General features: G+C 51.2%; 1 protein-coding gene across 2 annotated transcripts in view; it reads left to right on the top strand.

Moving 5' to 3' along the window:
- XPO7 (exportin 7) overlaps positions 1-26753 on the top strand; it is a 32066-nt gene extending 5313 nt beyond the window's left edge. The window contains exons 2-28 of one of the 2 annotated variants that reach the window (XM_072357094.1): positions 3099-3245; positions 3692-3785; positions 4579-4745; positions 5839-5931; positions 8348-8452; positions 9830-9995; positions 10461-10534; positions 10794-10913; positions 11100-11246; positions 11373-11545; positions 12537-12730; positions 13691-13796; positions 14953-15088; positions 15613-15686; positions 16728-16808; positions 17323-17386; positions 18745-18853; positions 19189-19295; positions 19663-19751; positions 20319-20426; positions 21431-21513; positions 21976-22190; positions 23082-23220; positions 23685-23845; positions 24686-24784; positions 25001-25128; positions 26170-26753. In XM_072357094.1, coding sequence (XP_072213195.1) covers positions 3099-3245; positions 3692-3785; positions 4579-4745; positions 5839-5931; positions 8348-8452; positions 9830-9995; positions 10461-10534; positions 10794-10913; positions 11100-11246; positions 11373-11545; positions 12537-12730; positions 13691-13796; positions 14953-15088; positions 15613-15686; positions 16728-16808; positions 17323-17386; positions 18745-18853; positions 19189-19295; positions 19663-19751; positions 20319-20426; positions 21431-21513; positions 21976-22190; positions 23082-23220; positions 23685-23845; positions 24686-24784; positions 25001-25128; positions 26170-26263 — 3273 coding nt within the window. In that variant the 3' untranslated portion in view covers positions 26264-26753. The remainder of the gene's footprint in view (positions 1-3098; positions 3246-3691; positions 3786-4578; positions 4746-5838; positions 5932-8347; positions 8453-9829; positions 9996-10460; positions 10535-10793; positions 10914-11099; positions 11247-11372; positions 11546-12536; positions 12731-13690; positions 13797-14952; positions 15089-15612; positions 15687-16727; positions 16809-17322; positions 17387-18744; positions 18854-19188; positions 19296-19662; positions 19752-20318; positions 20427-21430; positions 21514-21975; positions 22191-23081; positions 23221-23684; positions 23846-24685; positions 24785-25000; positions 25129-26169) is intronic. The other variant, XM_072357095.1, reaches the window with a different exon arrangement.
- The last annotated feature ends 599 nt before the right edge of the window (positions 26754-27352 follow it).

Below are 27352 nucleotides of genomic sequence, written 5' to 3' on the forward strand. Positions count from 1 at the left end.
CCATCTTGGGCACGCCAAGCACAGCGTGCATTCCTTCAATTGCCTGAGATAGGAACTGTCAGCATACTGAAGTCAAACCCTATTGAACTGAACCTGCCTGGAGCTTATTGCAACCCCTGGATGTTAAGAGCGTTGCTTAAGCAACCGTGTAATATAGGATCAATTCTGCAGCCACCCCCCTGGGCTCCTTTTTAGGTAGCTGTTACGTTCCTTGTAGTGTTTATCATTTTAAAGATGATCACACGTTGTTTGTCTTCACCATGGGGAAAACCCGGCGCGGTGATGAGTTTTATTTGCAGCTCGTGGTATAAATAAGATTGATGGGTTGCTTTTCTTCTGCATTCTGAGCTTGGTAGCTGCTCTCAGCAGGCAGGCATCCGAGGCCAGGATCTCATCAAGGGGCTGCTATGTGCAGAGGACAACCCAACCCACATAGATCCCCTATGTGGATCCTTCCCATGGATGGGGTTGCTGTTTGCAGCAGATCCCCAGCTTTGTTTTTGCTCAGGGTGAGAAGAGATGCAAAAGCAACCCAAGGACTGCAAAACGAACCTTCCCAGGGCAGGATGCTGAGTTCAGTGTGTTCAGAAAGAGGTAAATGTTTGTCACAAATAGGTGAACGTAGGGAGAAGGGCCTTGGGTTATAGGCAGCGCTGTGACAGGGTGTCTGTATGGAGGCTGGGTAGGGTGCAAATCCGTGTTATTAGGTGTTATTGCTTCTCATGATGGAAGGAAAAAGCATCAGTGCTGTTTGGGTTTTGACTTTTAGAAGGCAGAAAGCTTGTTTGTGTACAAGGGGGGGTCAAGTGATGGCTGAGCTCTGAGCTGAAGAGTCTTATCAGAGTGGTTATATGAACACGGGTCAGGCTTCTAAGCATGCAGGTAAGCTAAATGCTGCTGTGTGGGAGCTGGCTGGGGTTCCAGCTTGTTGTTTAGCCTTGGTACAGCATGAAGTGTGTGAGAGAACGTGGACTGAAGGGCTTGTGTTGCTGCTGGATGATCTCAGGCTGTTACCAATATACCACCCAAATCCAGGCTTGCAGCGCTGTGCCAAAGGCAGCAGGGGAGGTTTGGGAGCCCAGGGCTGCCTGCTGTGACTCAGCACTTCAGCAACGACTCAGCACTCGTCCTGCCACTGCTGTCCCCACGTCCCCAGCAGCCTGGGCCTGTTCCTGCTGCATGCCCTCACACCAGAAGCTGGCCTTCTTCTCAGCTGCCTTGGAGAAGCTTGCCTCATACATCATGTTTTCAGAGCCACTCGCTCTCAAAAGTGCAAAGAACACAGATGTCGATCAGCTTGAATTACCCTCGTCGCAGTTTTGCCTTTCAGCTCACCTTCCTGACCCTCAGAAAGCACCACACGTGCCGGAGCATTTTCATGCTTCATATGCTCTGCTGTCTCATGCTTTAGTGCTTATCTGGAACACACAAGGCCCTCACGCTGCGTGGTCGTTACACTGAATGGTTCCTTTTTATCTTACCTCGAGCAGTAAGCATTGCTGAAGTGCTCCCTGCCTCCTTGCTGCCCCAGCGTCTCCATGCAGGAGTGAAGCTGGCTTGATTGCTGTCCCTTTGGTGAAGAGGATTCTAGCTTACCATAGAGTGAAAGCTCCACGTGTGGAACCTGCCTTGCTCTTGGTGTTGCCCTCCAATGAACATCATTGGGAGGATGGGCTGAGATGCTCAGGATGGCTCACACAGCACAACAGGAGATGGGATGTTGAATGTGGACACCTGACATGGAAATGGACTCACTATGCTGCTGCTGGCTTCGTGTTCCTGGATAACTGGGAGTAGCTCTCCTGTATCTGTTGTTTTCCACCTGAGAGCTGTGCTGTAATGGCTGCAGCATCCCCTGATGGTGGCTTGGTGCTGAGGAGGTGTTCTGCTGGAGCCCTGTGTGTGTTGCATGGCTCTGATGGAGTTAACACAGCGGGTTCTGCACATGGGCTGGCTCAGGTCCCACACTCTGCACCAGCAAAGGGGGTCGGTCACAGCCAGCCTGAACAAAAGCTGTGGGGCATTGCCACTGAGCCCCCAGCAGCACTAAGAACTGGAGCTTGTTGGAGCTGTCAAGGCTGTTACGTGGAAGGATCTGTGCCTGAGCTCAAGGAATTCATGCAGGGGGTGTAAAACTGGTCAGAAAGAGCTCTTAAAAAGACAAGTGCAGAGGTGTCACACGCTCTCCAGAGCCCTTTTCATCTGCAGGCAGTGGATCCTTATGGGGCAGTGCCTGGGGAGCCCTCTGCCAGCAACAGGTTTGTTAGAAAGCAGTGATGTTCACAGGACTCAGCTTCTGGGTTTGAGTTCCTGCTCTGTCTTCTTAGCAAGGGTAACAAAGCAGGCTGCTGGGATGCATTCCTGCAATGCCTTGTCTGCATGTCTTGTCCAGCAGATGTACTCATTACCTGGGTTTGGGCAACCAGAGTCCCTCCTTGGGTCTCTTGTGATGCTGTCTCATCTGGTGATGGCCTTGGCAGCATCAAAAACGTGGCTGGTTTAGTGTGGAGTTGCTGCACTTGTGCATAAGAAGTGCTGGGCTGCGTGCTGACCCTGGCACAGATGTGGTTTTTGCATGAGGATGTCTCCAAGAATCAAGTAAGCAGCCGATGCTGTCTTTCTGTGCTCCTCCTGGAAGCCTGGCAAGTAGCCCTACAGCAGAGGGAAATACCTGCTTGTCAATCCAGCAGGAAGAACCGGAGGGAATATTGATATCCATCCACAAAGCTGCTTTTTAACTAGGACACCTTGGGGGGGGTAAAACCATCTGCCTGGATCACAGTGAGTATTTTCCAGTTGTTTGAGCACAAGGTCTGCCTGGTACTTTGATTTCCCTTCAGTGCATTCACAGAGGTACTGCTCAGAGGCATCCATCGCATCGTTTGGTCTCTTCTGCTTTAGGTAGTTCTGAAGGTTTAATGCCAGATCCTTCCAGCATCCTGGGATGCTGAGGTCTGTTACGCTGCCCTGCAAAGGGAATCCAAACAGATATGGGGGGTGGTTGCCATTGCTTGGCACAGGAGCAGCTGTGACAGTGCTCTCAGGTTGGAAATAAACTTCAAAACCTCATTTCTCACTTCTTTTTCTCTCTGTTCCAGAGCCTAGCCCAGCTAGAGAACCTGTGCAAGCAGCTCTATGAGACCACAGACACTGCGACACGACTGCAGGCAGAGAAGGCCCTGGTTGAGTTCACCAACAGTCCCGACTGCCTGAGCAAGTGCCAGCTGCTTCTAGAAAGAGGGAGTGTATGTAAACCAAAACTACCTCCAATGTATCTCAGTCTTATGGACGTGGATGGGGCTGCTGGCCCCGGGTTCTGCTATGCAGTGTTTGTCTTGCACACCCAATGCGCTTGTGTGTCTGTCTCGGTTTGTAGATATCCAGTGCCAAAGAAAGCATTGGCAAGCTGGTGGCAAGCACTGCAGCAGCATAATTAGCTACACGTAGTTGTCAGTTGTGATTTCTGCTGGGCTTTGCTGCTTTCTTTGCAGGCTGCCACCCAGCTGTGCCAGGCTTTACATGGAAGGTATTAGAATGGCAGTTTGCAGACTGGGGGGGGGTGAAAATGGTGTGCACAGAGGAGCTAAAACTAAGATCTGAAACTCAGATTCCCAGCAGGCAGTTAGTTCAGCATCCAGCACTGCTGCTTGATGTCCTGACCTGTGCAGTAATGCCTTGTTTTTCTTCACAGTCTTCCTACTCCCAGTTATTGGCAGCTACATGCCTTACGAAACTCGTGTCACGCACAAACAACCCGCTACCGTTGGAGCAGCGAATCGATATCCGTGAGTACAAGGCTCAGCGTTGCTAACCAAGTGAATGCCAGAGGTTGCTGTGCACGCTTTCATCCACGAGTGGGAGGCCTTCTGCAACCTCCTGTGTGTTACACTTGAACATTCTGAGGTGCAGAGTAGAAAGAAGCAGTTCTCTTCCACGGAGTCACCTCCTGCTTTGTTTGCTGGTAGAGCTCCAGGCTGAGGGTGTAGAGATGGAAGGGACTGATGGCTTGTGAATGAATCTTTGATACGTTCCCTTTGGAAGTCAGAAAACAAGCAGTGCTTTCCCCTTCAGAAGGCGTGCATTCCAAACTGAAATCCTTTCTGGGTCTCTGAAATATCAATCAGGTAGATGCTCCTAAGGGAGCAGTCATTCTGTTGCAGTGCTCTTCTCTGATGCTTTCCCTCCTCCAGGGAAGGGCTCTGAGTCTGCTTTCATTTGTAGAAGTGATGCAATAAATGATGATCCCTGAGGAGAGATCTCATAAACCTTTCCAGCTTTTCTCCCTCCCCACACGTGTGTACAGAGGATGGGATTTAGTCTGGTAGCACTGAATGAATGAGCTTTGGGGGAGGAGCTCACACCTGCCTGTCTGCTTTCCAGATCTGTTCCACAGCTTTAGTGCCTTCAAGGCACAACTGAGAGCAGCACTTTTATCCAACCCGCTGCTGTGCTCATTTTAGGATTGATTTCTTTATTCTTAACCTCTTTCACAAAGAGACTTTTATCCTGACACAGCATTACTATCTCAGCTCTAGCTGCGCTGGTTTTGTCTGCAGAAACCTCTTCTCTGTGTTGCAGGGAACTATGTGCTCAACTACCTTGCCACCAGGCCAAAGCTGGCCACGTTTGTCACACAAGCACTGATCCAGCTCTATGCCAGGATCACTAAGTTGGGCTGGTTTGACTGTCAGAAGGATGAATATGTCTTCAGGAACGTGATCACAGATGTCACGAGGTTCTTACAGGTCAGAATTTAAGATGAATGCACGTCTTGTGGGATTTGAAAGCCTCTGCGTTTCCATCTATTGCTCTGTTTGGTCTGTCATTAATTTGCATTTGTTGACTGAACGGTGACTCCAAGGCTTGAAAGCTAAAAATCGACCTGTTTTGCCAGTTGTCCTCATTGAATCGTGGTAGAGTGGGGAGGTTTTCCAATGGCTTCTCTATAGATAGCGTTTAACTACTGAGCTTGTGGGCAAGAGGTGGCTCCCATAAAGAAGTAATGAAGTCCCGGATCTAAACATGCCCGAATTTGTGTTGCAGGTGAGTTTGGGTTTGGAAGTTGGAAGAGATGAGGGCAATTTGAGCAGGATGTGCTGACCAAGGTGGAGCTAGGGAAGAAAACATTTATTAGCTACAGAACAGAAACTGGGGCAGAGGAGCAATACAGGTTACTTCTCCAGAACCATTTGCTGAGTGGGTTGCTGTTTCTAGTGAGGAGGTATCCGTAGCAGACTGGTTTCACAACGCAGCCCCTGTTGGCAGCCTGCATTGAACCAGAGGCCAAAAAGGCTGTGAAGAATGGGCTCCTTTCCCTGAGAGATAGGCTGTGCTTTCAGCGCTCAGGCCTTGGGGCTGCTGCTCACATGATTCCAGGTCTGCAGTTGAAAAGGAAGAATTCCTTTCCCAGCGTTTCCATCTGTTTCCATCTGACAGCTTTGGAGCCAGCTGAATGTTGCAGAAATGTCTGCAAAGCCGCTGTTAAAACCAAGGAAACTGCTTTAAAAATAAACCATCGTCATCTCCAATCTTGTCAGGTTTGGTGTATGGAATAAGCATGGGGATTAAATAGAAAGGAGCCTATGATTTATTAGCTCACGTTAGCAAACTCTTCATCAAACCCCTGCGTTGTTATTAAGATGATGGATTTCACAGGCACGTTTAAACTCTCATTTGCTATTGCTCCCAGGCTTCCTCCCAGTTGTAACACTGCAGGGACGAAGCAGTTGTAGGGAAAGCTGTTTGGGGATCCTCCAAACAGAAAGGTCTGTGACTAATGATGATGTTACCTGCAGGCAGCCCAGCAATAACTCCTTTCCCTGTCCCCTCCTTCCTCAGGATAGTGTAGAGCACTGCATCATAGGAGTGACAATCCTGTCCCAACTAACTAATGAAATTAATCAAGTAAGTGCTACAGCCTTCCTCAGTGAAGTAAGTGTCCAATTTTCTCATTCATATTGTTGTGTTTCTGCCGTGTCTGTGCATTGGTGGGGTTGTTTTTTTGTTTGTATTTCTTTTCTATGGGTTGTTTTCCCTTTCTTTTTTTGCTGTGGGGTGAGCTGTTGTAGTGGGTGGCATTTTCTTGTTTGTTTTTGTACACAGTCCCATTACTTGTGTGGTAAGATGCTGCTTCCTCCTGGCCTGAGGAGGCATCTTCCACCTTCTCTCATACTTCCATGTAATCTGAGATCAAAAAGGAGGGAGCAATGCTACGCAATGAGTCAAGCCAACCCAGCAAGGACCAAGTCCAGAGCATCAGGGCATTGCTACCACCTGTGCACTGTTACAGCTTAGTTCTTGTGCCAGGAGGGGATTGACCAGGGAGACAAAACAAAGAGGGTCTGTCAGGTTGTGGAGGCTCTTAAAGCATCCTTGTTCATTCAGTGCTGAATTGTGGCTCGTGCCCAGCAGGTGCTTCCCAAACAGTTTGGGTTCATTGGGGTTTTAAGTGCCGTGGCTTTGCTTGGTGCTCTTACATCACCTCCCTGATGAGTGGCACAGACTTTGCCATAGCACCATTGGTGGCTTCCACTGCTCATAGAAGATACTGGGCTTTTGCTGTATTTAGTGTCTTACTAAAGGAAACTTGTAACTTCTGCTAATAAATGGACTAATCCCAGCAGCAGGATGGATTGATCTTGTGTGGGATTTGAAAGATGATGACAGATAGTTTCCAGAACTGGAAATGCTGGAGGTGGTTTTATCCTGGCCAGGTCAAAGCACCAATTTCTCCTGCTGAAATTGATGTTCAGCACCACTGAGCTTCCCCAGCCCTTCACTGTAACCTGAACAGCATCTGCATCCATTTCAGACCCAAATTCACTTCACTTTCTTTATACCTGGCCGGGTCAGTAAATCCAAACCTGCAGTTCTCCTCTTGACTCTCGTGCCCCATCATTACTGTGATGGTTTCCTTGCCCCAAACTCTGTCCATTGACTTCATCCCCACAGAGGGATGGTCCTTCACCTCCACACATCAGGGATGGAAGGGGCTCTGCCTGCCTCCATCAGTCAGCATCCATACAGGGCTGCACTTGTGCTCACAGCAGTGATCAATGCAGGAGCTGGCACCTGTTCCACTTCCACACTCTACAGAGTGATGTAAAAACAAACAAAGATTCCAATGCAATCAAAGACTTCAATCAAAATTCCCTTCCTAAAACCTTGCATATCAAATCTGCCACAGTTTGCTGTTCACTCCTGTGCTCTGTGCCAGCCCTGCTCAGGGCTGCATCCACTGACTCATCTTGGAATGTCTCAAAGTGCCACTACTTGCAAAACAATCCTTCTGTCAACATTCCCACTCGTTACAGTGGGGTCATGTACACAGCGAGCAAACAAGCAAAGAAATAAAGGAGATCCCACCTTGTCCTCCAGCTTTTTCTGCTAACTATTTCCACTTCCATTGATGTTATGCAATGGCAGAATTTGCTGGAGCTCTGTAGGCCAAAGCTGATGCTGTAAAAGCTCACAGCACAAATAGAATGCGGTGCTTAGGAACTGTGTACAGCTATCAGTTTCCATCCTGAAGAGCTGCATAGACTTGCCTGGAGGTGCTGTATGCCTGCTGTGTTATAGGAGCTTGTTTAGCTACACCTCATGGCAAAGGAAAGGGAAACGCTGTGTGTGAGGTTTGTAATCACTTAGGGAAACCTTATTGCTCCATCCCCGTGCAGACTGGCTGCCCATCACATAACCCATCCTGTGTTCGGGTGAGTGACGCAATCTGTGCTGCCTTAAGCCTTTGTTAGTCCACGTTCAGAATGCGTGCACTCAATTGCTGTCTTTGTTACCCACTGGAAAGCAATCCGTGTGTATCTGCCTGCCTATCATCTGATCCGATGAGAGATCCAGATCTGGAGTTTAGAACAGATAACGCCCAAGTCCAAACTGCTGCTGGCTGACTCTCCTTCCAGTTTTCTTCCCATCTGTGCAGGTTCAGGAGGGGATATGAAAGTGGCCTTTTAATTGCTGGTAGTTGCCCAAGTGTCTGCCCAGCGGCTCCAGGTAGGATTCAGCTCTCAGGTATAACAGAGCTGTGCTCGAGTTTCTCAGCCATTCCATCCTGTTGAAAATACCACCTGCAATCCTGCTTTGGAGGAGGTTGAAATGAACTTGAGAGTAACAACAGAACAGTGTTTGAGGTGAAACGGTCCATTGTAAGCCAACAATGTGCTTTATCCATGGAGGAGCTGAGGGCAGAGGAAGGGAGCACGGAGGGCAGATGTCCCCCATTGCAGTCAAGGGAAGCCTTGGTGTCCCCAGGGCTGCTGCAGCACTGTGTGTTCTGCTGGCCTTGTTCCACCTCTGCCCACCTGTTCTAAGTGCTGCTTTTCTCTCTACCCAGGCTGATACTACTCATCCACTGACCAAGCACAGGAAAATAGCCTCTTCCTTCCGAGATTCATCTTTATTTGATATTTTCACACTGTCATGCAATTTACTGAAACAGGTAAGGAAGCCATCGGTTGGTGTCTGTCATTGGGGCTGTAACAGCCTTTGGGCTGACGTTCCTTCCAATGCAACTCTTGGCGTGAGTGCTCCTGTCCTAAAAGCTCTGTTCTGAGTTTGCTCTTTGGGTTGTTGTTATCTGTGCAGCAATTGCACGGATTTGATTGGTTCAATTTATATCCTTCCAGCTGAGCAAAGTGTCGGCGCTGACAAATAGCACAAAGAGTGAACAGCAGGTTTTGTTTTAGAGATGGTTTAAAACAAGCAGCTCTCGTTGCGCCAATAACAAAGCGGGGATGTGGGTTTGATTTGATCTTCTTATCCTGGTTTGCAGAGGAAGCACGGCCTGCACAGTTACATTGGTTTCCATTCCTTGTGCAGCCACCCTTCTGAGCAGCCCATGTAACATCTGAATTCAGCTGTTTCTTTCAGATGCAGTGAGGATGCATTTGATCTGAGTGGGATTGCTCCAGTTTTGTGATGAGAAGCACCTTGGCCGGGTGGCTCAGCTGAGTGTAGTGCAGCCTTGCTTGTGTTTGTGGAAGGTATTGAAGCAGGACAGGGTCCATCTTAATGCCCACATCCCTTTTGAGTGTAGCTGGTGATGGGTTGGGCTGCTAGAAACCAGCTTATATCAGCGGCCATTAAACAGCACGCAGTCAGGCAGCCCCAGAAGAATAACTCATTGTTGGAGGGAGTGAAGAAGACATTCCAGCCACTGTTGGCACGGCTCTTGGCAGTGTCAGCACACTGCAATACGTTATCTGCAATAGGCCTAAGCTGGAAGAGGTTTGTTTGGTTTTGAGCACAGAGCAGTAATACAAAGCGGAGAGAGGCTGGCCTGTCCCTGGAGTGCAGAGCTGAGCGCTGCATTTAAGCTGCAGTGAGACAACCTCATATCTCGAACCCACCGAGTTCTTTGTGTCACCTGAGAGCGCTGTGTGTGTTTTCCCTGGGCACAGCAGAGCACTGTAACTGGAGCAGGGCTGATACTGATAGTCTGTGCAGCAGAAGTGAATGCGCTCCTTTCCATCTGAGGGTTAGGAGGAGTGCCAGGGTTCCCTGCTGCTGGGTGCTTGTCAAGCACAACGTGGATTCTTGTGTTTAACCTTAGTAAGAACTGCTGTATCTCGTGAACCTCACGCTGTAATTGCAGGCTGGCAGGTCTGGCTGCTCCTTCCCTATGTATGCAGCACAAACCAAGTGGAAAGGAAAGCCTGTGTTTATCCATCCCATGTGAAGACTGAGCGTGTCACATGTGGATGTGTGGGGTGTCGGGGCTGGCTGCTGCGTCCCCATGAAGTTGAGTTGGTGTCTCACCCTCAGATTTTCCCTTGATTTTCCTATTTCTGCTTTATGAACCCACTGTATCTTACAGGCTTCTGGGAAGAACCTGAACCTAAACGATGAGAGCCAGCACGGTCTGCTCATGCAGCTTCTAAAGCTCACTCACAATTGCCTGAACTTTGATTTCATTGGCACGTCGACGGATGAGTCCTCAGATGATCTTTGCACTGTGCAGATCCCAACCAGTTGGAGATCAGGTAATCCTAGTGGGGGAAAAGGCCTGGATGGAAGCCTCCTACCAGCTGGAAGACTTGATAAAGCCTTCTCTGCACTTCAGCTTGTACATACAGTGCCAGACGTGGAGGCCAATTCAAGAAACAGTGAATTATTTAGGAAGAAAGAAGGGGGGGAAGCTATAAATAATGAATAGTTTGTCACCTGTTCTTGACACCCTCCCTTTGCTCAGCAGGCATTTTGCAGGCAGTCCTTCTTACAACGTTCCCCTGCGGTTTTGTCACGGTGCCACGTATCAGCTGGTTTATTTCTGGAAAAGCCAGAAAGCAACTTATGTAAAAATGTACAAATCCTCTGGAGATGTTCTTCACTGTGTGGGCCTTCGTGTGACAGGCGTGCAGCTCATCTTGATTGGGGCTGCTGGGCTTTGGCTTTCTGGATGGCAGTAACTGGAGCTGTTGTCAATAAAGCGTTGTGTTCTCTTTCAGCATTCTTGGACTCTTCGACCCTTCAGCTGTTTTTTGATCTTTATCATTCCATCCCTCCTTCGTTTTCTCCTCTGGTAAGTCGTGGGTTGGGTTGTGTTCCTTACAGACTGGTAGGGCTCATCCAGGAGGCTTTTTGCTGTTGGTTGAAGGTCCTAGAAGGACCTAATGCTTGTTGTTAGTGGCAATGCTCTGCTGTTTGTAACCCCATCCATTCACTCCTACAGCTGCACCTTTGGGATCTATTCTCAGTGAGATTTCAGAGCTTTACATTGAGAACTGAATCATTCCTTTTTGCTGTTCTCATCCCTCCCATTTTCTCTCTGTCCCGTTCAGGTTTTGTCCTGTTTAGTGCAGATTGCCTCCGTACGCAGATCCCTCTTCAACAATGCAGAACGAGCAAAGTTTCTGTCTCACCTCGTTGATGGAGTCAAACGAATACTGGAAAACCCCCAGGTGAGTCTTTTAGCTGCAGCCAGTGCAATTCAATGCTTCAGGTTTCTTCACCACGAATGCTTTCTAATGTACACGTCCCACCTTTGGTTTTGCTGCTCTCTTCTTTCTGTACGGTTCCATCTCTGCTTCTTCCCATTGCCGAGCAGTGCTGGTTCTCAGTTCTCCTCTCTTCTTTTCCTCACTCAGAGTTTATCAGACCCAAACAACTACCACGAGTTCTGCCGATTGCTGGCCCGATTGAAAAGCAATTACCAGCTGGGAGAGCTGGTGAAGGTGGAGAACTATCCCGAGGTCATCCGCCTCATTGCCAACTTCACCGTCACCAGCCTGCAGGTACGAGGTGCTTCTATACCCACCCTCATTGGCTCTTGGCACTTCCTACAGTGCTACAGAAGCCAAACCAAGTGGATAAAACAAGCACAGCTCACTGATTTCCTTTCCTTTCTGCTGGCTCTTCAGCACTGGGAGTTTGCACCCAACAGTGTTCACTATCTGCTGAGCTTGTGGCAGCGGCTGGCAGCGTCGGTGCCCTACGTGAAAGCCACCGAGCCTCACATGTTGGAAACATACACGCCAGAAGTCACAAAGGCTTACATCACATCCAGGCTGGAATCTGTGCACATCATATTGAGGTATGAAAAGCAGAGAGATGGCAACGCTGCTGCAGGCGCCAGGATCTGACGCTTTAATGGTTCCGTGCTGGGTTTTCTTTGAGGAACAGATATGGCTGCAGGAAGTTCTGCTGGTCCCCGAGGAGTTTTTCAGCTTACCTTAATCTCACATTCTGTCTATTATACAGAAGAACAGGTGCATTTTCTAAGCTTTTTTGTCTTTCCTGTAGGCCTCAGTCAGTCTCAGACGTTTCAGGTTGATCCGGGTGGTCTCAGAGGTGCCATCTTCCCCAGTGTTACCCACTCACAGCCTGAATTCCCATCCTAACAGAGAGGGATAAGCCACACAAAGCGTGATTCACTGCATGTTTAACCTGCTCTAGGATGGCGCAGATCATGCCTGAAAGCATCCGTTTTACTTTGAATGTGAAGGAAAGCAGCCCGGAGGACCCTGCTGCAGTGCCTTTATTTGCCTGGGCTGGGTTCCACCTTGTGTATCTGATGAAAACAAATGGTCGGGCACAGGAAAATCATCTTTGAATGCCTCTCTGAAGGGAGGACAAATCAGCTTATCCCTTCTGAGCTACCTAACGAAGCACGGGTGGAGCAGCAGGTTCATTTCATTTTGGCATTGACAGTGCAGTGTAGCACTGAGGTTAATGCAGTTAGAGGAAAAGCAAACTGAGAGAGATGGGAAGCCTTATGTAATAAAGACAGCCAGACAGAGAAGTTGTTCTTGGCACTACGCTAACCATATGTAACCATAAAGATGTAAGGAGAGCTTACTCATCCCTGTTGCTCGGGGCCCTTCCACCTGAACCACTCGTGTTTTCCTGATTGATGGCTGCAGCAACGTTCAGGTTATTAGATCAGTCTGTGCAGCTCTCCATCATGACAGAGACATCACTCACTGCAGCGTGTGCCCAGGGAAAGCACCTCCATAAGCTTATGTTCCAGGTTGAGCCATCGCTGCCTTCTGAATCCTTCTCTAAGCTGCTCTCTCGCTGCACAGGGATGGCTTGGAGGATCCACTGGATGACACCGGCCTCGTGCAGCAGCAGTTGGATCAGCTCTCCACCATTGGCCGGTGTGAGTATGAGAAGACGTGTGCTCTGCTCGTGCAGCTCTTTGACCAGTCGGCCCAGTCCTACCAGGAGCTGCTGCAGAGCGCCACCGCCAGCCCCATGGACGTTGCTGTGCAGGAAGGTGAGCTTTAGGGGAGCAATGGAAGCCTGCATTGCTGGTGAAATCCACGCAGGGCAGCCAGATTTTGGCCACATTCCCCTGTTTAGGTGTTCTGTGGTACTTAATATTATTGACAGTGGACACATGTTCCCAATATGTGCTTGCTGGAGGTGTTGCTGTCATGCAATCAGCTTGTTGGGGGGAATATCATGCATGTGCCTGCCCAGTCTTTACAGAGATGGGTTTTAAGGCCATTCTCTGATCCGTGGATGATCAGCCCTGCTCTCTTTTGTCTGATGGGAGGGTGCTGAGTATTCGTTCATCTGAGCTTCTCCTCTGCCTGTGCAGCAGTTGGTTGGGATGAAGAACTGGGAGGAAGCTGCAAACCTGTGTCTGAAGGGGAGTGTCTGCCTGCAGCACGGGGTGGGCTCCGCACACTCTTTGCTTTAGGAATCCTTTAACATTAGGCATAGGAAAAAGCAGCACCTCTTTTTGAGATGCAGGTACAGCTGTGTAACGCCCCTTCTCTAATAACAAAGCTGGCTGCTCCTTCCTTGCAGAAATTGGGCGCATCAGCACAAGGTTAGAGCCCACAGATTCCTTCTGAAGCAGTATTTGATCTATTGCAGTGCAGTTGTGTGGGCAGAGCTCCGTGTGCTGCTGACTTCCCCATCAGACACATGGAATTGGAAAGGATAAGAGCTGCCTGCTGGCACCTGCACATGTTGAAATACACAGGATGCACTCCTACAAGGAAGTGACTTTCTGCAAAGGAGTACCTTGAGATAATGAACATCATCCAGGCAGACCTGGCATCCTTTATTCCTTTGCTAGTAAAGACGTCTGTAAAGAGCACTCCTGAAACGCTTGGCACTAAAACAGAAAGATATTCCTTGAGAATCCCGGCTTTGCCAACCTGAACCTGCTCTCAGCTTCCTCGGTGTGATGTGACATGCTTCTGATGTCCTCTGTTGGTTGCAGGGCGCCTGACGTGGCTCGTCTATATTATCGGGGCAGTGATTGGTGGTAGGGTCTCGTTTGCCAGCACGGATGAGCAGGATGCAATGGATGGAGAGCTGGTTTGTCGGTAGGGATGCTGACTGTTTTCGAGCTGCACCGCTCTTGATGCCCATAAAAGAGCTGTTATCGTGAAGCTGTCACCGTGTTCATCCCCTCTTTTCACTGTAAAGAACAGTGTGCAATTTGGCCATCCTGAAAGGAGAGATTGGCAGCTCTGGCTACAGCCAGGCAGCAGATTTCTGCTGCAGCTTTACTCAATTGGGAGCTCTGGGTTGTAAGGAAGAGGAAAAGAGGGGAAGAGCATGAAAGAGGGGAGCTCATTTTGGGTTTAAATGCATGCCTTGAAGTAGAACTAAATGAATGGTGGCTCTTTACTAAGGCGGGGGGGGGGGAAATCACTTTCCTAGTTAAAAACCCAAAGTAGGTTTTGTCCTTAATATACTGCAAATATTGCAACCCTTTGTGTTTAAGGCTTTGTGTTGTCTTCTAACACCTGATGGATTATGGGGATGGTAAAACCCTCTGCAGTGCAATTGCCACTTGTTGGATGTGAGAACATGTGTGGACTGTTAATTGCAAACAGCCCTGAGCCACACTGGATGCCTTGTAGTCTGGAGCCTATTTGCTGTGCTCTGGAAGGGTGCAAGTGTGGAAGCTGGTCTGTTGGAGAGCCATGGCTGATAAATGCCATCAAGCATTTTTTGGCTTCCCAAGTAGTTACTGGAGAGGAAATGGTGAGAGCTCGTGTACATTTCATAGCTCTCAGTGCCAGTTTGTATGTTAGGTGTCGATGAGAATCTGTGCTTTGTGGCACTGGCCAGGATGGGATAACACTTCTTCTGCCCCCTGTTGTGCTGTGTGTTACCCTGCAGTCCCAGCCCTTCCCACAGGGCTCACAACAAAAGCCAGCTGGGGAGTCATCATTTAGTGTGAGGGGAACAAGCAATGGTTAGCAGGCTGGATCAGTCCCTGGGTAAGTGTGTTACAGCACCTGAAACTCCCTCCTGCAGCAAGTTAAATCCCTGTTGGAAGGGACATAGAAGCTGTAGTGTGGCCTTGCACCGAAAAGGAATGCATGCTAGTCAGTCTTGTTGTCAGTTTAGTTAACTGCTGACCTAAACCAGCAATGCAGAAAGCAAAATGCACTGCTGGAAGCAGCCCCATGTGCCAGAAGCCCCTCGGTGCTCCTGCATCCAGTGACCTCTGTTCCCCCCTCCTTGCAGGGTGCTGCAGCTGATGAACCTGACGGACTCACGGCTGGCTCAGGCTGGCAATGAGAAGTTGGAGCTTGCCATGCTGAGCTTCTTCGAGCAGTTCCGGAAGATCTATATTGGAGATCAGGTGCAGAAGTCTTCCAAGGTAATCTCCTTTGTGTCTTTTTGCCATGCCAAGTGCAATCGTAGCTTCATGTTTTAGAATGAAAGCAGGTGGCACTTATGAGCTGTGCCTGCTCTGTTTCCTGGATATACATTAACATTGCAAACCCCGAGCTGAAACGCTGGGGAAGGAGACACAAATGGTGACAGCAGCCTTAAACTTGAGATCTGGGTCCAGCTTCCTTCTGTGACTTCACACCAGTCCCTTAAGCCTACATACATGTCAGAGTCACTCCATGCATAGACCCAGGAGGAACCCAAGCTGTTGTACATGTGCCTGGTCTGAAGTGCATATATAGCCATTCTCTTTGTTACGAGGCAGTCGTAGATGGACTGGACACTCAGTGCATCTTCACAGATGTAAAAGGACTTTCAAAAGGATATAAAGAACACGGCCTTATTTCAGAACGGGGTTCTCTTCCAGCAATTGAGGACAGGTGAAAATGGAGTGACCCTCCATCATTCATTGCTTTCTTGGCACTGAGTTGCTGTTGTCTTTCCCTCCAGCTGTACCGCCGGCTCTCAGAGGTCCTGGGGCTGAACGATGAGACCATGGTCCTGAGCGTCTTCATAGGGAAAATGTAAGTGTTCCTGTTTGCAGGCAGCGGAGATTCCAGGGCTCGTTTGAAGGTGTAACCAGGAAGACTGGAATATGAGGGAGTGCTGTTGTGTAAAAGCAGTAACATGTGGCTACTTGAGAGAATTACGGGCTGTGATGAAGGGCTTAAGTCACGCACAGGATTGATTTACCCACCGTGGATTCCAGCCTGGGCTTCTTTGTGGAGACACAAAAATAACCCGTACACCAGCATAATGGATTCTTTTTTCAGTGCCTGCTTAGTAAAACCAGTCAGAGAGGGGGCAGCCTGCAGTGCTCGTGCCCCGACACTGGGCTATTGCCATCCATCAGCCACAAAAGCTCTGTGGGGAGGGGACTGCTCCTTCAGAGTGCCACTTGTGCCCTTCAGTGCCAGAGTAGCTCAGGTCCTTTCCCTTCAGCTCTCCCACTCCGGCTCTCTGGACCCAACCTGGCTGTTGGCAGTTAGAATTCAGGAGCACTTGAGCTGCTCCAATCCCAGCGCCCTGTGCCTGGAGCCGTGCAGCAGCTGGCTCCGAGCTCCCCTTGGCTTCTCTAGCATCACCCCCTCATTAAATGCATGGGCCTTTGCTTGCCCTCACGTGCCTGAGCTGCGCGTTGTCAAGGGGTGAAGTGGCTCTCCTGGCAAAGAAGCAAGGGCTACTAGAATTCTGCAGCTGACAGTGGATGGTGCAGGTGCAGAATTGCATACGTCTGCATGTAGTCACTGCCGCAGAATTCTCTTACCCTTGCTGCAGAAACCAGCCCTGGAGTGCCACAGAATTCCAAGGGCCTGGGTATGGGCCAGTGTAGCTTGGGAGCCAAGTAGTGAAGATTATCTGAAGGATAATTTTCTAGTCAACCAAATGTAAGTACAGTGATTTTATACCAATATTTCGTGCCTTTGTAATGTCTGTGCTTTCGGTGGAGGGTGGAGCTGCAGCTGCAGCTGATGTTGGGTGACTTTTGACTAGGAAGATCCTCTGCACAGCCAAAGGGAGGCCGAGCAAAGCCGTCTGACCCGGCCTGTTGTCCTCTTCCCTAGCATCACCAACCTGAAGTACTGGGGTCGATGCGAGCCGATCACCTCCAAGACGCTGCAGCTGCTCAATGACCTCTCCATTGGATATCCTTTTCCGAAGAGCTGTGGGGATGCAGAACAGAGGGAAGAGCAGCCAAGGTGCTCAGCTGGAACAACGCTCTGCATCTCACAGATGGCTGAACTGCTTCATCTTGTGGGCACTGAGAAGATAGTGAGAGTGCAAGGAGCTTCATCCACGTGTCACTTAGCTGTGGAGTTATAATAACCAAAGGCTTGTAGCATCATCCTGCTTTAACTCTGCATTGTAACTGCTTTGCAGCTTAGCATCCACAGCGCTCATTTGTTGGCAGTCGTGCTCTGTTCGATGCTCTCCTATTTGTTCTTCCTGGCAGAGTTTAAAGCAAATCCCTGCAGCTCTCTGCAGCAGAGATGCGTGCAACTTGCTAAGGGTTGCCCTCGAAACAAACTGCAGAGAACCTCCATTGCAGTTAATAAAACAGACACAACTCTTCCCCCCCAGTTGTGCCCTAGAAAGTGCTTTGCAGGCAATTGCAGGGGGGTGTCATACTTAGTGCAGCTTCCTTAACACCCCCCTTACGTACAGCAGCGTCAGGAAGCTGGTGAAGCTGAGCGCTGTGCAGTTCATGCTGAACAATCACACGGTAAGTCCTCCCCTCCTGTTTGTTGCCTCACCACAATCTGCTCTGTCTGCCTTTCGGAGCCCAGGTAACCCCCTGATTTTGGCACTTGGATGCACTTGAAGTTTTCCTCTCTTCCGTCCCATTGGAAAATGGGATCTCTTTGTTTGGAGGGGGTTGTAATTACACGGGAGCTTTCATCCCAAAAGGGTTGACGTGGGGCTGCTTACTCTGCACTGAAAGACAGCTGTCTGCAGCAGGTGGCAGTCAGCACTGCTGCACGTGGAGCCAGAAGGGCAGCAGGAACCGCTTAGGAAAGTGAAAGCCAGTTTTAATGCCTCAGCTTTCATGGGGAAAGCACTGATTTGGTGGAGGGTCTGGGATGGCTGCAGTGCTCCTTTGGGATGGCTGCAGTGCTCCTTTGGGTTGGCAGCATTGCTCCTATATGATGGCTGCCTTGCTCCTATATGATGGCTGCATTGCTCCTTTGGGATGGCAGCATTGCTCCTATAGGATGGCAGCATTGCTCCTATAGGATGGCAGCATTGCTCTTATATGATGGCTGTATTGCTCCTATAGGACGGCAGCATTGCTCCTATAGGACGGCAGCATTGCTCCTATAGGACGGCAGCATTGCTCCTATAGGATGGCAGCATTGCTCCCATAGGACGGCAGCACTGCTCCTTTGGGACAGCAGCATTGCTCCCATAGGATGGCAGCATTGCTCCTATAGGATGGCAGCATTGCTCCCATAGGATGGCAGCACTGCTCCTTTGGGACAGCAGCATTGCTCCCATAGGATGGCAGCATTGCTCCTCACTGCCCTGTGCAGACATGGGATGCTGACTTGAAATCCAGTGTCAGAATGAGCAATAAGAAGACAGGAGCTGAGTGCAGTGCATTTCTGCCTCGCCTCTCAGGGCATGTGTCCATTGGATGCTGCAGCAATGGGAATTGCTTGAATGGGGCGCTTTGTTCCTTTAGCTGGGAGACATTTTACAGGCAGAGTCCTGCTCCAGAAACTGCATTTGGATGTGGGGCTGCTCCTTCCCCATGCATGAAGGCAGAGTAAGCAGGGATCTGCCAGCAGGGTATTGCACAGTTGTGACACCTGAAGGAGCCCCATGAGTAAGAGGGGGGGGCTGCCGTGTTCTGGAGGCAAAGCAAGGCTTCCTCTTGGCTCCGGGGCAGTTCCAAATGTAGAAGGGCAGTGCAGGTATCTGCTGGGTGGGCAGCACGGCTCCCAGCAACCTGCAGGCAATGGTGCGTGTTGCCCTCTGGTGGTGCACGGTGTCCCACAGCTTCTCATTCCTGCACAGGCTCAAGAGTTATAACAGCAGAGTGATGGTTGTTTTCCTTTAACCTTTCTCTTCTGTTTGCAGAGTGAGCACTTTTCCTTCCTGGGCATTAACAATCAGTCCAACCTGACTGATATGAGATGTCGGACTACGTTCTACACTGCACTTGGGCGGCTTCTCATGGTGGATTTAGGTACTTGGGTCTTTGTCTGGGATCCAGAGCAATGCAAGAACTGTGCGGTTTGGATGCTGGCTCTGCTATTTAGAGAGCTGTGAGCTCCTCCAGAAAGGAGGCCAGGATGGGAAAAGCTAATTGGGGAGTGAGAAAGGAAGGGGAAGAAGCTCGAGGCTGGGACCGAGATGTTCCTTTGTCCAGAGATAGCAGGGTTTGCTCTGAGCCTTCCCTGTAAGCTGGATGTTGGCAGTGATAGAGCATTGGGTCTCCTTGCCTCGTGCTGTGCTGTCTCAGCTGAGACAGACCTGCAGGGATGTGCAGTCTGTTTCCTCCCAAGTTGTGTCTTATTGCAGGAGAAGATGAGGATCAGTACGAGCAGTTCATGCTTCCCCTGACAGCTGCCTTTGAGACCGTGGCACAGATGTTCAGCACAAACACTTTCAATGAACAAGAGGCAAAAGTAAGTCGGGCACAACCTTCCCTGTCTGTGCTCCTTTCTGATAAGACAAGTGTGTGGCTGGGCTGTGATGGCTGCTTTCCTCCCATCACGTGGGGAAGCAGTGATGTTCCCCGTGCTCCTCCAGCTCTAGTTGTAGTTCATAATTAAAGATGGGAGGCTTATCAGCCAGCTTTCCTTCTGCTGGGGAACAGAATAGCCCAGCGTTATCACTACCCTGGCTCAGCTTAAAGAAGTTAAGTTGGCACCTGGGAGGGTGAACTGTCTTAACTGGGCTGGACTGGGAGGGCAGGAGGCAGCTGGTGGGGCTGGAGAGGCAGAGATCCATTGGTGTGCTGTGTTTTAACGTGTTGCTTCTTTTGCATCGCAGAGAACTTTGGTTGGTTTGGTGAGAGACTTGAGGGGAATCGCCTTTGCCTTCAACGCCAAGACCAGCTTCATGATGCTGTTTGAGTGGATGTATCCTTCCATTCGTTGTCTGTTGATTCCTCCTGTTGGCTGCCTGCATCCCAATGCTTTTCCTGCTGGATTCTGACTGGGGTTTTTCTTGGCTGCTGTAACACCCGTTGTCCTGTCTGTAAGCTTTGACTTGGTCTGCCTGCAGCCACGTCAACACAGACATCAGCTCAGAGCTGAACTGTTGGGGTTTCTCCAAGTGGACCCCCAGAGGTTTGACAATGGCTTTTAATGGAGCGTAAGCATCTCAGCACCAACGAAAGCTTGCCTTGTGCTCATTGAGCACAGTGTCTGCACTCCAGTTTGGTGCTGAAGGTCAGCTGTCTGTTTGCTCTGATGGATCTGCTTTGTCCAAAGCCCTTTAGGTTCTGCTTTGTAAAAGGAAGCACGTGCACAATTCCTTCAGTGAACCCAAGGCTTTTCTCAGCTAAACACCAGCAAGCAGCATCAGCTCAGCCTTGCTCACAAAGCTGCTTTGCCAGGCTTGGATGCAGCACACAAAACAGGCCTTACGGTAGAAGTTGTGACCCTTTCTTCTTCACACAAAGCTCCTTAGCTTTCACCTCACAGCTACCCATCCTACATGCCAATCCTACAGCGGGCCATTGAGCTCTGGTACCACGACCCAGCCTGCACGACGCCTGTCCTCAAACTGATGGCCGAGCTGGTACATAACAGGTAGGAGCCTCGGTGGCTGCAGGCTGGCAGAGATGGGTGTCTGTCTGCTGCTTCAACCCATAGCGAGGGTGTTGACACCCCCGTTGTGTTTGCTTTGCTTTGGTTTGCTTATACTAGCAAGGCTGGGAAGGGGGTAAACTTGGCGTTGCTTCAGCAGGGGGGAGCAGCTGATAGGTCACAGCGAGAGCAAGAGGAGATCAATAGACGTGCTGAATTTGTTTGGTAAGGATGGCACCGTGAGATGGAAGCAAGAGAGCTGTGTTAGTTTGCAAAAGCCATGTTTCAATTCCTCCTGGCAGAAGATGGCTTTAATGACCATTTGTGCTTTAAAACACGAGCTCTGTGCCAGCACAGAGAGACCTCTGACGCCATTCAGACCATTCAGAGCCTGTCTGATCTGGAGGTGGAAGGTTGCCAGGGTGCTGCTCAGGCCTGCAGCCAGCTGAACGCAGCCCTATAGGAAGGGGACCATTGTTAGAGCCCAGTGGAAAGGACAAGAAGGTTCAGACGTGGTCATTGCAGAGCTGTTGAGAATCAGCCCTGAGCACAACAACCCAATGGCATCTTTTCCTCCCTGGAAAAGTCCACTCATTGATTTCAAGAGGTGAACTGAACGGCTGGCTGCGCTTCGCTTTGGAGATCTATTCACTGCCTGCAGGGCTAAAAATGCCAAGCTCTGAACTTTTGGTCACGTTATGAATAGGAGCCAGTCAGCCCGCCCTGCAGCGCTGTGTTTGTGTACAGCAGCCTGGTGACCATTGCCAAGACAGGATTTCCACCCTCAGCCTCATCCTATTGCTAACGGCTGCAATATATAGGGCCCTTTCTTCTGCAACAGCACAGCCCGTCTGTCCCAGAGCGCCCACCCCATGTCTGCTGATGCTGAGCAGCAGCACTGGAGCAGAGCAGAGGCAGCCAGGGAGGAGCGTGGTTGTGTTGTGTCAGCTTTCTTTTCACTCCCACTTACGGTTCGAGCTTCATTTTCTTTGCTGTCTTCCCATTAGATCCCAACGGCTGCAGTTTGACGTCTCCTCACCGAACGGCATCCTGCTCTTCAGAGAGACCAGTAAAATGATCACTACTTATGGTGCGTGCCCAGCTGGGCTGCAGGCAGCTCGGCCTGCCCTCTGCTCCTCTGGATGCGGAAGGAGGGTTGTGTGCTTGCCAATGGGCCTGAGCTGGGGGGGGAGAGTGCTGGGAAAGGTGCTGGGCTGCAGGAGCTGCTTCTGCTTCGAGTCTTGGCTCCATTCAATGGGAAAAGGTGGTGGAAAATGACCGCAGGAAGCCTGGCTGAGCCCCTCGTGGGTGTTCAACCTGACAAGGGCAGGCCTGCAAAGTGAATGGGAAGCAGCCCCGTCCTTTACGTGCATCCTGTTTCCTTAGTGTTGTCCCATTGTGAGCACAGCCCTGCTTTTCACTTCATGGTGTTGGCTGGGAAATCAGCCTGTAACTCCTCATGGCTCTGCCTTCTTGCTTTGCCTGCAGCAGGAGGCAGGAAGGGCTGGGATGTGGCCATTCAAACACTGACTGTGCTGCTGTGCTCCCGCAGGAAATCGGATCCTAACGCTCGGGGAGGTCCCAAAGGATCAAGTCTACGCCTTGAAGCTGAAGGGGATTTCCATCTGCTTCTCCATGCTGAAGGCAGCGCTGAGCGGGAGCTACGTCAACTTTGGGGTCTTCCGTCTGTACGGGGATGATGCACTGGACAATGCCTTGCAAACTTTTATCAAGCTTCTGCTTTCCATCCCTCACAGCGACCTCCTGGTAAGCAGACATCAGAGATGAGCAGCGTCAACACGGAAAGGCAGGGTTGGAAGATGAGATGGTAAAGGAATAGTTGAATCACAGGGATGAATGGTGCCGCCTCCCAGAGCCCTGCTTTGCCACAGCAGGAAATTGCAGCTCCATGTGGGACTGCACTGCAGGGCCTGAGGGCAGCCCTGCTGCTCCCCCTTTACAATTAGCAAAGCTATTGCTTCTCTCCCTTGGATGAAGGGTTGTTCTTCCCCGTGGCTCCAGATTGGCACCTGATCTCTGTGGCTGCAGTGCAGCAGCACTTCCAGCACAGCCTGCTTGCTTGAAGGCATCTCAGCACAGCCCTGCTCCTCCAAAGTGATGGATGGCAGCACGTTGCTCCCAGTTCACAGCAGCAACTTGAAAGCAGCTGTTGCCATCTCAGTGACCGCATTCAGTTCTTTGATCTGATAGACTGTGGGCAAACGAGGGGCTGCCCTGCTCTGGGTTATCTGTGGATCTGAATGCAGGGCCAGCATGGGCTGCTGGGCCTGGAGCTGCATTGGGTGGGTTTGGAGGGGGAGGCAGACAGCTGGAGAGCTGCTGCTGTCTGTGCAGCCTCAGCTTTGGCAGCAGGCAGCAAACGCTCTCCATCAGGAGCAAGCAAAAGCAGTGGGGAAAGATGTTCAGATAGGCTCCATCAACACAACAGCTTCCAACGCTGCTCTGTTTGGAAAGCAAGCGGTGGGAGAGAAGGGGGGAAAATGTGTTGGCCTATAAGGCTGCAGGAAAGCTTTGTTGTCCTTCCAGGAGATGGAGGGAGCAGATTTCAGGTGATAAATGATGGGGTTGGGTGCTCTGTGCTGGGTTATAGGCCAGCCAAGAGGCCTGAGGTGTTCCTCCTTGTGTCTCTCCCTGCAGGACTATCCCAAGCTCAGCCAGTCGTACTATTCCTTGCTGGAAGTTCTTACCCAGGACCACATGAACTTTATAGCCAGTCTGGAGCCTCATGTAATCATGTATATTCTCTCTTCCATTTCAGAAGGCCTCACTGCACTGGGTAAGTCCCTCTGCTCTCCTGTTAACGCTCGTAGGGCTTTGGTTTGGGAGCAGGGAAAAGGTTATGGCTGCTGTTTGCAAACTTAAGAGTGCATTAGTGCATTGCAAATGGGGGCTGTTTGCACACTTAAGAGTGCACTGCAGATGGGGGCTGTTTGCAAACTTGAGTGCAATTGCAAATGGGGGCTGTTTGCAAACTTCAGTGCAATTGCAAACGGGGGCTGTTTGCAAACTTGAGTGCAATTGCACATGGGGGCTGTTTGCAAACTTGAGTGCAATTGCACATGGGGGCTGTTTGCAAACTTAAAGACATAATACATGCATTGCAGATGGGGGGCAGCCATTGATGGCTGCAGGGTGAGGTGGTTGTAAGTGGCAATGTTTGCCCTGCAGACTGCCCAGCTGTGTCTGAGGGAGGGCAATGCTGGCAGCATCCCCATCTCTGCCTCTTTCCTCTTCCCGCAGACACCATGGTTTGCACGGGCTGCTGCTCCTGTTTGGACCACATTGTCACCTATCTGTTCAAGCAGCTGTCTCGCAGCACCAAGAAGAGGAGCACGCCTCTGACCCAGGAGAGCGACCGCTTCCTGCACATCATGCAGCAGCACCCCGAGATGATCCAGCAGGTGAGAATGGCTGGCAGGATCCCTGCTGAGCCCTGGCTGCTCCTGCTGTGACATCCTATGGCTGCTGTGTGCTTCCTTTGCTGCAAAGGCCTGGGCTAGCACAGCATCAGCCCTGCATGCTCATCATATGGCAGGGCTGCTTCAGAGCTGAGGATGTTTGCTAACACAGCATCGGTCCTGCATGCTCATCATATGGCAGGGCTGCCCCAGAGCTGCATTTTGGGGCTGTGCAAGGAAGGTTTCTCCTCGTGGTGCTGCCACTTGATAGAAGCAAAGCCAAGCAACCCCAGCACAGCGTGTGCAGCCTCCTGCTTTAAGGCCATTCTTGTTTCATTTCCTTGGAACAATGCAGGGCTGCACGTGTGCTCAGAGCTGCAGCATCCCTGTGCTCACTCATACAACATACAGCAGCAACCTGTGCTCCTCGTGTTGGGGCTGCATGGAGGTGAGCAATGCTCGTCTGCTGCTCCTTGCATTGCCCTCAGCATTAGGCAGGCTCAGTGCTGCTGCCTGTCAGTGTCAGCACTGTATGAAGGCAGGGGTTGCTGTGCCAGCCTTGCAGGGGGGTCAGATCTGTTGGGACCAGCAGCTACTTGATGAGCATTAAAAAGAGGAACTGCACCTTCCAACCCAGCTGGGTCATTTGCTGCCTTTAATTCCTGCTTGCTTCCTAATGAAGCACAAACCTGGTGCAGACTGGGAGATCTCAGAGCTGTCTGTGCATTTAAGCACTCAGTGTTAAGGAAAGAGATGAGCTGGGCAGGCCAGGAGCGGCACCTCAATAGCAGGAGGAGGGCTGTGCTGGAAGGATACACCTCTGAGCTGTTTTCCTTCTTGCAGATGCTGTCGACTGTGTTGAACATCATCATCTTTGAGGACTGCAGGAACCAATGGTCGATGTCTCGGCCTCTGCTCGGCCTGATCCTGCTCAACGAGAAGGTAAAGTCCAGCCATCACCATGTCCTGCTGCCAGCAGAGCAGCCTCAGTGCTAATGACCCCGTTAATGCCTGAGCTCAGTGCTAATGACCCCATTAATGCCTGAGCTCTGAGCTGTAACCCTTCCTGCTTACATTCCCCATCCCAGAGCATTGCTGGCTGTCTCTGGAAGCTAACCCAGCCTTTCTTATCTGTGTGCCCCCACCCATCCCATCCAGTACTTCTCTGACCTGAGGAACAGCATCGTGAACAGCCAACCCCCCGAGAAGCAGCAGGCCATGCACCTCTGCTTTGAGAACCTCATGGAGGGCATCGAGCGCAACCTCCTCACCAAGAACAGGGACAGGTGGGTGGTGTGTTTGTGGGTGGGGGGGGGGGGGGGGGCATGATGGGGGCTGAGGGGTGTATGGGGGGGGATGAGGGGTATGATGGGGGTCTGAGGGGTATGATGGGGGTCAGGGGTATATGGGGGGGGCTGAGGGGTATGAGGGGGTATGAGGGGGGGACTGTGGGGTATATGGGGGGTGCTGAGGGGTATATGGGGAGGAGATGAGGGGTATGATGGGGGCTGAGGGGTATATGGGGGGCTGAGGGGTATGATGGGGGGGGAGATGAGGGGTATGATGGGGGGAGATGAGGGGTATGATGGGGCTGAGGGGTCTAAGGGGAGGCTGAGGGGTATATGGGAGGGCTGGGGGGTATATAGGGGGGCTGAGGGGTATGATCTGGGCTGAGGCATATGGGGTGGGCTGAGGGGTCTATGGGGGCAGAGGGGTATGATGGGGGGGCTGTGGGGTATGATGGGGGGGCTGTGGGGTATGATGGGAGTCTGAGGGGTATATGGGGGGGGATGAGGGTATATGGGGAGGCTGTGGGGTATGATGGGGGCTGTGGGGTATATGGGGAGGCTGAGGGGTATGATCTGGGCTGAGGCATATGGGGGGGCTGAGGGGTATGATGGGGGGTGAGGGGTATATGAGGAGGCTGAGGGGTATGATGGGGGCTAAGGCATATGGGGGGGGCTGAGGGGTATGATGGGGGCTGTGGGGTATATGGGGGGGTATGATAAGGGCTGAAGGGAATATGGGGGGGGCTGTGGGGTATGATGGGGGCTGTGGGGTATATGGGGGGGTTGAGGGGTATGATGGGGAATGAGGGGTCTAAGGGGGGGTGCTGAGGGGTATGAAGGAGAGCTGAGGGGTATATGGGGGCTATGATAGGGGCTGAGGGGTATATGGAGGGCTGTGGGGTATGATGGGGGTGCTGAGGAGTATGAGGGGGGACTGTGGGGTCTATGGGGGGGGCTGAGGGGGGGGGTCTATGGGGGGGGCTGAGGGTTATGGGGGGCTGCAGGAGCGCTGCCTTAACCTGTCTCCTCCGGGTTCAGGTTCACGCAGAACCTGTCCGCATTCAGAAGGGAGGTGAACGACTCGATGAAGAACTCGAGCTACGGAGTGAACAGCAACGACATGATGAGCTGACGGCTCCTTCCTGCACACAGCAGCATCTCTATGGCCCGGCCCACGAACGGAGGGGGGTGGGTTTTTTTTTTGGGGGGGGGGGTGTTACGGGGTCCCCCCATTTTCCGATGGAAAGCAAAGAAGGGGCGTTTTCTAATCTTCCCCCCCCCCCATCCAGGGCTGCTTTGGGCCTCCCCCTATATCCACCCCCCACCATAGGGACGAATGGGGTTGAATGGTGGGGCAGGTCGATTCTGTTTCCAATGGGGGAAGGATTGTGTGTGTGTGTGGGTTGGGGGGGGGTGTAAAGGCAGCTCCCCCCCCCTCCCCCCCCCCTTGTATAAAATAAGACAAAAAACATGTACATTTTTTCATAAACATTTTGAACAAGGTTTATATTATCGAGTCGAGGTTAAGAAAAAAAAAAAAAACACAAAAAAAAGGTAAAAAAAAAAAGCGGAAAAAAGGAAAAAAAAAAGCAAAAAAAAAAACCTGAACCTGGTGTGATTGCAAAACGTTCCTCTGTTGTTGTAGGGTCCTGCTTTATGGGGGGGGGGGTTTGGGGATGGAGGTGTGAGTGTGAGGCTGGATGGGAACGGGCTGGGGGTGAATGGGAACCAATGGGAACCAATGGGAACCAATGGGAAGCATAGAGAGAAAGGACAGAACCCAACAGAACCGAACCAGGAGTGTCCTGTGACCCCCCCCCCCCCACCCAATAGAACCGAACCTGGAGTGTCCTGTCACCCCCATCCCCCCCCCCCCTACCCCAATAGAACTGAACCAAGAGCATCCTATGACCCCCCCATCCCCCCCCCACCCCAATAGAACCGAACCAAGAGCATCCTATGACCCCCCCCCATACCCCCCTACCCCAATAGAACTGAACCAAGAGCATCCTATGACCCCCCCCCCCCACCCCCAACAGAACTCCTGTGACCCCCCCCATCCCCCTCCCCACCAACAGAACCGAACCAGGAGCATCCTATAACCCCCCCCCTAATGTGGTTCTGTTTGGGTCTCCAGCCCTACAACCAACTCCTGCCCCCCCCCCCCCATTAGGAACTCAAGCCATGCTCTGTGCTCTCATACCTGCTTGCCTCCCCCCCA

The sequence above is a fragment of the Excalfactoria chinensis genome, chromosome 25 (genome assembly GCF_039878825.1).
Source record: "Excalfactoria chinensis isolate bCotChi1 chromosome 25, bCotChi1.hap2, whole genome shotgun sequence".
NCBI lineage: Eukaryota > Metazoa > Chordata > Aves > Galliformes > Phasianidae > Excalfactoria > Excalfactoria chinensis.